Here is an 8,592-nt window from a genome sequence, read left to right as displayed (position 1 = left end):
AATGACAAACTCACTTGCTACTTTACTAAATGTTAGGTTATTTTGAAAGTCTTAACTACTGACGCAATTTACACTTACGTGAAGTCAAAGCGGGCGGCCCGGTAGTCCAGTGGTTAGCACGTCGGCTTCACAGTGCAGAGGTACCGGGTTCGATTCCAGCTCCGGCCTCCCTGTGTGGAGTTTGCATGTTCTCCCCGGGCCTGCGTGGGTTTTCTCCGGGTGCTCCGGTTTCCTCCCACATTCCAAAAACATGCATGGCAGGTTGATTGGACGCTCTAAATTGTCCCTAGGTGTGAGTGTGGGCATGGTTGGTTGTTTGTCTCTGTGTGCCCTGCGATTGGCTGGCAACTGATTCAGGGTGTCCCCCGCCTACTGCCCGAAGATGGCTGGGATAGGCTCCAGCACCCCCCGCGACCCTAGTGAGGATCAAGCGGTTCGGAAAATGGATGGATGGATGGATGAAGTCAAAGCTGTGTGCTCTCGTTCCTGAACGAGTGTGGAGTACAATGGATCACTACGCCCCAACGGGTCGTTGTTAGGTCAAGGTGTTCTTCCGCCTCCCCCGCGATGATCTTCCGGTTACGCACACGTCATCTAGTTTTCGATCATATCATACGATAGAACTTTATTTTTATGTAACCATTGTTCAATTATTTTTCACAAATGTCTTTTTTTTTTGTCTTTGTCAATTAATAACATACAAGAGCTTCGAGGGTTCATTCTAAACATATCTGCTTCAGTATCACTCTGCATCCATATAGGAGAAAGAAGGTCAAACGGTTTGAGAATTGTGGTCTACTTGTATTTATTAAAAAATACACTTATATTTACGACGCCGCAAGACAAGAGTGAATAGCAGCTCAGATTTTATTATGAAAAACACAAATTCAAACAAGTACATTTTTACTATCGGCTCATCTATAAAGAGCATCCACCGAGTGAAAGGAAAAACACAGACCATACACAAATAACGTTCCTATGTACACTATGTCATGCACAAGTGTTTCCAGAACCACTTGCTCTTGCGTCCTTCTCACACTTGATTTTTCCTTCCAAAGCTTTTCCGTCCCAGTCAGAATTAAGCTGTGTCTAATTGGACTGAAATTTTTTTGGGCTGTGTCTGTGTGTGAGATGTGCCTTGAAATGTTTTCAGTGTAAATTCTACGGTCACATTACGGTCAGTAAAGTGCAGTCCATACTTATGATTACATCCCTCTATCCCATTAAGAGCACTATCAAGTCTTTGTTTGCTGTGCTGGCCTCAATAGCCAGTGCTACAAATCAGAAACAAACAGTCAGTGTAGGATGCCACAAGTGCATGCACGTTCATCATCCACCTCGTCGTCCATATTTGCTTCACCCTCTCTGGGCCTCCTGTGACATGGAGCGTCCAAGGGCTTTGGGCGCCTTGGAGAACTCCATGAGTGTGGGCTTGACGGGCGGCAGGTCCCGCGTGATCTCGGTCACGCTCCTCTTGGTCGGGCAGGCGCCGTCTGCCAACGGGAAGGACCGCAAGTCCTCGGGGGTATGCGGGGCGCCGCTGCCCAGCCGGACGCCGAGCTCAGCGGGTGTGAAGATGGGCAAAGGCAGGGTGTGTCGCTTGGGCAGCAGCTGGTGCTCCCTCACGCCGCGCTCCACGGTGCCCACGCGGAGGACGCCGGACGGGCAAAACTGGGTTAAGGGGGAGGCCTTCCACTGCCGGCTGAGCGTCTCCTTGCGAGAGTCGTCGTTCATGTTCATCGTCTTCCTGCGGGCATCAAGCAAAAATGAACCTTATTTGCCGAGTGGTTAAAAATCAATGATCAAAATAAGGCTACCGGTACATCTGAAGAAATTAGAAAGATTTGGAAAAAACCCTTGAAAAATTATCATCTCACACTGGTGCACATTTCAAGACAGGTCGCACACTAAATATTCACAGAACTGTGAATATTTATTTTTAGTTCTTGAGACTTTTTTTTGCACGTCCTCGTATGACGCACAGGTCTGCCCAATTTCATGTCACTCAGTGAAACTGACGTCTGGGGCTTTTTTTTTTCTCCCAAACTGTTTGTGAATCCTCAAAATGAAACCTTTCACAGTTTAGCATCAGTCATCCGTCTACGATATCAGGACTCCTCCAAAACCCAAAAGGGTTCCATGAGTATGAACGCAAAATTCAGGGGAGTTTTTGAAAAGCATCCATCCATCCATCCCAAAAAACTCCTCCTCCTTTCCTGAATTTTTGGGAAAGGAAGAAGCATTCAAAGCCATTCCTCACCGTTCTTCAGGTTGAGTCTTGAGGCTGATGCTCTTCCAGTCAGCCCAGTAGCTCTCCCTCTGGGCCTTATTCTCTTCCCGGACGCTGCATGCCAGCTCAGCTCCCGCCACCAAGCCGTTACATTTCTCCACGATGGTACACACCGGCATCTTCTTCCTGAATCTCAGATCAACTGTGATGGATTTTAAAAGCAAGCGTGGCGGTGCTCCAGCTGGACTTCTGGGCTGAAGTCGCGCCACCGCCTTTATGGACGCACTGTTGCTATTTCGGACATGTGTTGTCAGCGGACAATCGGGCCTAGCGCCGACACCGGACACCCGACGTGTTCTGGGAGCTGCCGCGAAGCTCCTCTGCAGAGACTAATTGACAGGAAAAATCCCCTCCCGAATGGTCGATGGACCGACATTTTCCATATCAGCTGTGCCGTACACACTGGATATGGATTATGTAACCACACACAAACACAAAAGGCTCGGACAAACAGGAATGTTGATATGGATTTGGTCTTGATGTACACTGAGGGAGCCATGGCTAATGTGGAAACAGTCGTTGACTGGCATAGCTTCTTTTCAAACACTACAGCACTGTTTAAGCCTTTAAAACTTGACTCCTGAGTTCGGGTCAAAGGCACCATTTGGACACTCACTTAAGAACTTCTCGACCACTTCAAGTCGATTTTAGTGTCAAATGTCCTACATGTGCAACACACAGCACATATGAAATTTCTTTCCTCGGGAGAGAGAGGAGCCGCTGCGGGTGCCCGTGCCACACTTGGACTTGATCCGAAAGACTCACGACTTATACGCTAAATTAAAAAATGTTAGGTTGTTTTCCGAGCCAACTCGTTGGATCGCTGTGGATTTTGAGAAGATTGGGTTGTTTTTAACCCAAGGTTGGGTTAATTCATTGACACAGCAGAGTGAGCTGTAGATTGGTTTTGGATGGACTAAAAAGCTGAAGCTGGTCGCCATAAATATAATGTAAGATTATTGGAAAATGTTGGTGGACATGAGGGATAAAAGTTCAAATCAGGGCGGGGCCTGAGGCAAGCACCAACAAAATATTTTTAGAAACGATTATTCCACTAATGAATTGAATACAATTTTATTTTGCATTAAATTGTTAGCCAACTTCTTTCTTTTGCGCTGATGCAGCGCCGCGTGACGCCATCAAACCCGTTACTGCCCGCTGCCTCACGGTCGCCGCATCCACGGATTCGTCACCTCAGTGACAAGAGCGCCACGCTGCGCACTCGGGTTACGCCGCCCGGGAAGCGCTCGCCTTTGGAAAGTCGTCTGCTGGTGTGATGTTACGCAAGTGACTCACTCGTCTGCATTGGGTAATGACAGATTGTAACACATACACAGACAAACGCGCGCACACACAGCATGGCTATGAAGGTAGAATCAGCTGTTAATCCTGTTAAACCGAAGCCACTAGTGACTCAAAGTGATCACCGTGCCATACTTTTTTTTTTAAAGTTTCTAATAATTATGTCAAAAACAAAACAGCACTAGTCAGTAACAACAGCACTTTTCACATTAGGCCATCAAAGCTGATTTTCCTCCCCCCATACCCAAGTCATAATCGTCTCTCTTGTATCGCGCAAACATGACCTTGAGCTCTTGACCTGTAACTTAACAACCACAACAACAACAACAACAAGCAGTAGCAACAGCTGAGCACCAAAACATGCCCGGCTCCCCGGCAGGACCACCAGACACCGGACGGCGCCCCACGCCGGGCCCCGGGATTTGCGGCATGCCTGGCGGAGCGGCGTGTTCCCGCCAGCTGGGCCCACGTGCACAACCATGTGTTGACGCCAAAAGCATTTCCTTTAAATCAGTCCACTGAACTCCAAATAACCCGCTGACAGCATGTGACGCGGACTCATGATGGACTCCGCAGGCTTGCAACTTTTATTTGTTATCATTATGAACAGGCCAAATACAGAGAGCAGCGTGCAAACAGTTGACTGGTTTCTATTCTCCAAACATACTTGAGCGAGTCAGCTGTTTGGATAGGCAACTGGTTGTCTAGTCATGTGATGCTCATAGGACACCCTGAAGATGATCAACCTTACAGCGAAAATCTAACCTTGAGGTCTGCCGCCCCCTGCCGGGTTTAAGGAGCTACTACAACCCTTCAGGGCTTCTCCAGACTCCCCCCACTGTCGTCATCGTTAAGGCCGCCGTTCATGGCCTCCACGCGGGCCAGCAGCAGCGGAAGGTTGATGGCGCCGGAAGGTTCGTCCTCGTCGTCAGAGTTGTCCCGGGGCGGGAAGAAGCGCCTGGCCTTGGCCACAAAGTCCTCGGCGATGTCCAGGTACAGCAAGCGATCCTGGCCGAGAAGGACAAAAAGTTGGGAGCGGTGAAGTGTATTGTCGAAATATAGTTGCGGGGGGCCAAAAGAGGACCCTGATAGGTTGGACTGTGTGACATTTATCCTATATGAAATTTAAGGGTTGTGGTCCACTCTTCCTTGCAGAATAACTTTAATTTGCTGGAGGGTCTATGCTGATGCGTTTAACACAGCGCGGTTAATGCGGCTCTGAAATGACGAGCTCAGACTATTTTGAAGGGGGAAAACTATGATGAATTGCCGGTCGCGGTAGGTTATTTTGACAACATCACAGTGCAGAGCAATTCGAAAGTGTATGTGATGGGACACTTTTCAGCCTTCTCACCAGAATGAAGAGGTATCTCTCCGGCGGCAGCTCCCTGCTGCTGAAGAGCGATGTCTCGGTGTGGAGCGTTTGTAGGAGAGAGCGCGCTGCCGCCGCGTTGCGCATGCGGTCCAGCGAGGCGCCGGCCGACACGGTCAGCAGCGAGTCGGCCTCGGCCGTGAAGCCTGGAAGACGACGTCGGTGGTAAACTTCGGTTTTGGAATGCAGTGGATTACAAGTGCAAATACAGCTGTGCCATGAGATACGAGTGCGGCTGACTTGAGATAAAAAAATGCTGTATGATGGCATTGAGCCCAACTCAATTTACTTGACAACAAGTAGCTTGACAGATTCAAAAAAAAAAAAAAGAGGCTTCAAGCTATATTCGTGACAGTCACATTTCAAGTTTAGTGTCAAACTAAACATCAAACAAAGAGAATAAAATATCCCCCTCCCACACACACACACCATTGAAATAGTTTCTTTTTCAAACCGTTTCAGATTTTCGATGACCCACTCTAGACTCTCAGAAATCCTCAGACTGATGTTGCCATTTTCCATCCTCTGATTCGTTCAGCTATGCTTATCCCTTAGACTGGTTGAACTTAAAATGCGTACCAAATATTTAATATTGAGGATGATGTTGTACATGATTTAAAATTCATTTTCAAGGCACACTTTTCAAGAAAATGTGGAATTTATGAGATTAGGTCAACCAACAATGTGGCTGTCTGGCTTATTTCAAGTTTTTACACTGAAAAATATTGTTGGTTGAACTGCTGTATTGGAGTGTAGAGACATTTGGAGGTGTAAATATGTAAAATAAAAGGTAACAGTGTTTCTTGACATGCAAAATGCCTCTGCCTCTTCTTTAATGCCATGTAGGGTGATATCACATTTTTATTGCGAAGGTGTCAAGTGGATTAAGTCGCTTCTGTCCCTACTGAAGGCCCAAGTCCCAAACTCACCACCCATCCACTATGTTCAATGACCCATTGCTTCTAAAACCTCCCAATGCGAACAATTAGGACGCAAATGGCTTGTATCCTCTCGTTGGGTCACTTGTACCGCAAAAGAACACTGCACTTGACACAAAACTGGTGAACATGCGGTTCTGAAGAGAAAAGATGGGACTCACCGAGGTTCTCCAAGATGGTCCTCCACTTGTCCCGGACTTCCCTACGTGTGTCACGCATGGCCTCGATGTCCACGCTCAGGCGGCGGTAGCCCTATAAAGGACAAGACTGCACAGCTCCTTCATCCTGCCTCACTTTCCTTTTTTTATTTTATTTTTTTTGGATGTACCGTGGATCCCATGCGGGTCTTGTTGCGGGCTTGCAGCAATGAGTAAAGCGCCCTGTCGTCATCCCGCTCCGAGTGGCTGGGGTCGCCCGGCTCGCTCCACAGGTTGGCCTCCTCGTCACGGCGCTTCTGCACCTCGCGGTTAAAATACTCCAGCGGATCCGGAGTCCTTGGAGGTACGAGTGGACATTTTGTAGTATCGTTATTACAACTAGTAAAAATATTTATAAGTTTATAAACAATTAAAATATGTGGAAAAAAAATATTTGAACTGGCACGACAATAAGGCAGTAAATTTCTATATTTTAGGCGAGGTATATTTGATCGAGGCCGAATTCCTACCACTGCATGCAGAGACAAAAAACATGAGGGTATTGGATGAGTGTTTTTACTCCACTAAGGGCTGCTTCTCATCGTCGTCGTCGGCACAGCAGCAGCAGCAGCACAACTTGCAGAACGCCGAGCCCATGGAGGATCAAGTTCGGAATATCCCAGCACTTCTTGTCCTGAATGCCTGAGGATGACTTTCACCTTACTTTCGCTCTCACATCCTAGAAGGGTGGGAGAAAAAAAAAAAAAAAAAAAAAGAGTAAACGTGGAAAAAAAGTCAGGTTTTTTTTCCCCAAGTTACCTCATATTCGGCTTCCCATCCTTCAAGATGCTACGGTGGAGGCCAGGGAAGGTCTGCTGCCTCTCGAGGAGTCAAATCACACAGGCAACCTCACACATACGACAGCCATCGCCCCGGCACACGGTCACAGCCATGTCATGTGAGTGGGACGAACACCCCCCCCCCACCACCTCGCCTCAGTCGAAGCACAACACCTCTTTTCGCCTTGGTCGTGATAAAATTGTCTCTCGACCGGCACAATTTAGCCCTCAGGAGCCCAGAGTCTGCATGTGACTTACACGGTCAGCTCAATTGGCTTTATTGTGGATAACCATGATGCTTTTGGTCACTTGATTTGTGCAAAGAATTCGATGAAACGTATGGCAGAGTAAGCAATAAAAGCAGCATTTTGTCTCATTAAGTTTAAGGGATGGCTGATTAAAAACTTTTAATTGGTGGCCATGTGTCAAGCACCATATTGAGATTCTTTTTTTTCCATTTTGACTTCCATCTTTATCATTCAAAATCAATTTCAAGTTAAAATTCTTTGAACGGTGACCAGTGGAGTGCCTGTAGTGGCCCACGAAAGAAAAGGACTTTATAACATGAAATCAATTTATTAGACACTACCTAAAAAAACAAACAAAGAAAAAAATAAACAGTTGGTCAGTTTGTCATGATGAACGTTCAAATGAACGTTTGTATAAACACAAGTACAGTATAATGTATGTGCGTGACATTGTTGAAACAAGTGCACGGTCTTTAAGAGACAAAGCAAAGAGTTTAAGGCACTGAAAATGTCTCCATGGCTCAATTCCCCCCCATCTGACATTTTCCAGCACTCACATGTTTGCCGCTGAATGTGAGCAAAGAACAATCTGTTCCCTTTTGCTGGATCATCACATGTTGTCATGATTTGATTTTTTTTTTTTTAGAACGCTCCCAAGAACAATGATTGGGTGGGTTTAATCTTTTAAAAAGTCCACTACGCTGAATTCTATTAAAAAAAAAAAAAGATTGATCGTCAATCGTTGGTACTCATGCTAAGCTTGTCCTGGTCATTCACACACCAAACACTTGTAATATAGTAATTAACAATTTGGTGGACATGTCAATCGTAACGGGACGAAGGAAAAAGTCTCAAGGACCCATGATCGAATTTGAACAGGAAGTCGGTCATTTTGGTTGAAAGCAGCCATTTTGGGTTGGGACTGCACCGAAAGTGAGCCGCAATCGCTAGCGGGGACATTTCATCTATATTCTTTTTCTATGGAATTTTGATATTTGCGTAGCTAAGCAAACTGGCTCATTTGGTGATGTTTTGGAGACTGTGTGCGTGGGAGAGGACGGCTGCTATGTTTCTCTAGATTTTGAAGGATTAAAAAAAACAAAACAGTTTTTCTATGAATTATTGAAGATGTTCTTGGATATTAAAAATTGATAAGCTGTCAGGTGATAAAAATCCAAATTTTTAAAGTTGGAAACAAAAGTATATGGCAATTTATGTTAACAAAAATGAGAGATATTATTTCTTCATCTTAAATTCCCATGGAAATTTACCAGAAAATTTGCACAATATCGCAAGCCTATTTGGCAGTCATTTTGTGTGTGTGTGTGTGTGTGTCTCTCTCTTTTTTTTTTTTTCTTTTTTAAACACCTTAAGGCAAGGAGATCAGCTTTGACTGCTACTGTCTCCCTCATGTGACGAATAGGGTAAATGTTGAGTCGGAAGGCACCAGACCAAAAGGAAGCAGA

General features: G+C 45.9%; 2 protein-coding genes across 2 annotated transcripts; both read right to left on the bottom strand.

Moving 5' to 3' along the window:
• Positions 1-849: 849 nt before the first annotated feature.
• Positions 850-4,029, bottom strand: tcap (titin-cap (telethonin)). The gene is made up of 2 exons (XM_086132977.1): positions 2,261-4,029; positions 850-1,747 (listed from the first exon to the last, which is right to left on the bottom strand). The coding sequence occupies exons 1-2, from the start codon at positions 2,407-2,409 to the stop codon at positions 1,357-1,359; spliced, it is 540 nt and encodes a 179-aa protein (XP_085989103.1). The 5' UTR covers positions 2,410-4,029; the 3' UTR covers positions 850-1,356.
• A 127-nt stretch (positions 4,030-4,156) lies between these two features.
• LOC147192724 (melanoregulin) lies at positions 4,157-6,769 on the bottom strand. The gene is made up of 5 exons (XM_086132976.1): positions 6,620-6,769; positions 6,231-6,396; positions 6,064-6,154; positions 4,947-5,110; positions 4,157-4,600 (listed from the first exon to the last, which is right to left on the bottom strand). The coding sequence occupies exons 1-5, from the start codon at positions 6,694-6,696 to the stop codon at positions 4,406-4,408; spliced, it is 693 nt and encodes a 230-aa protein (XP_085989102.1). The 5' UTR covers positions 6,697-6,769; the 3' UTR covers positions 4,157-4,405.
• Positions 6,770-8,592: the final 1,823 nt, after the last annotated feature.

The sequence above is a fragment of the Hippocampus guttulatus genome, chromosome 16 (genome assembly GCF_054856545.1).
Source record: "Hippocampus guttulatus isolate MCC_2025c chromosome 16, RoL_Hgut_1.0, whole genome shotgun sequence".
NCBI classification, from domain to species: Eukaryota; Metazoa; Chordata; class Actinopteri; order Syngnathiformes; family Syngnathidae; genus Hippocampus; species Hippocampus guttulatus.
Note: the sequence above shows the minus strand (reverse complement) of the source record. Positions and strands in the feature narration are given on the sequence as shown.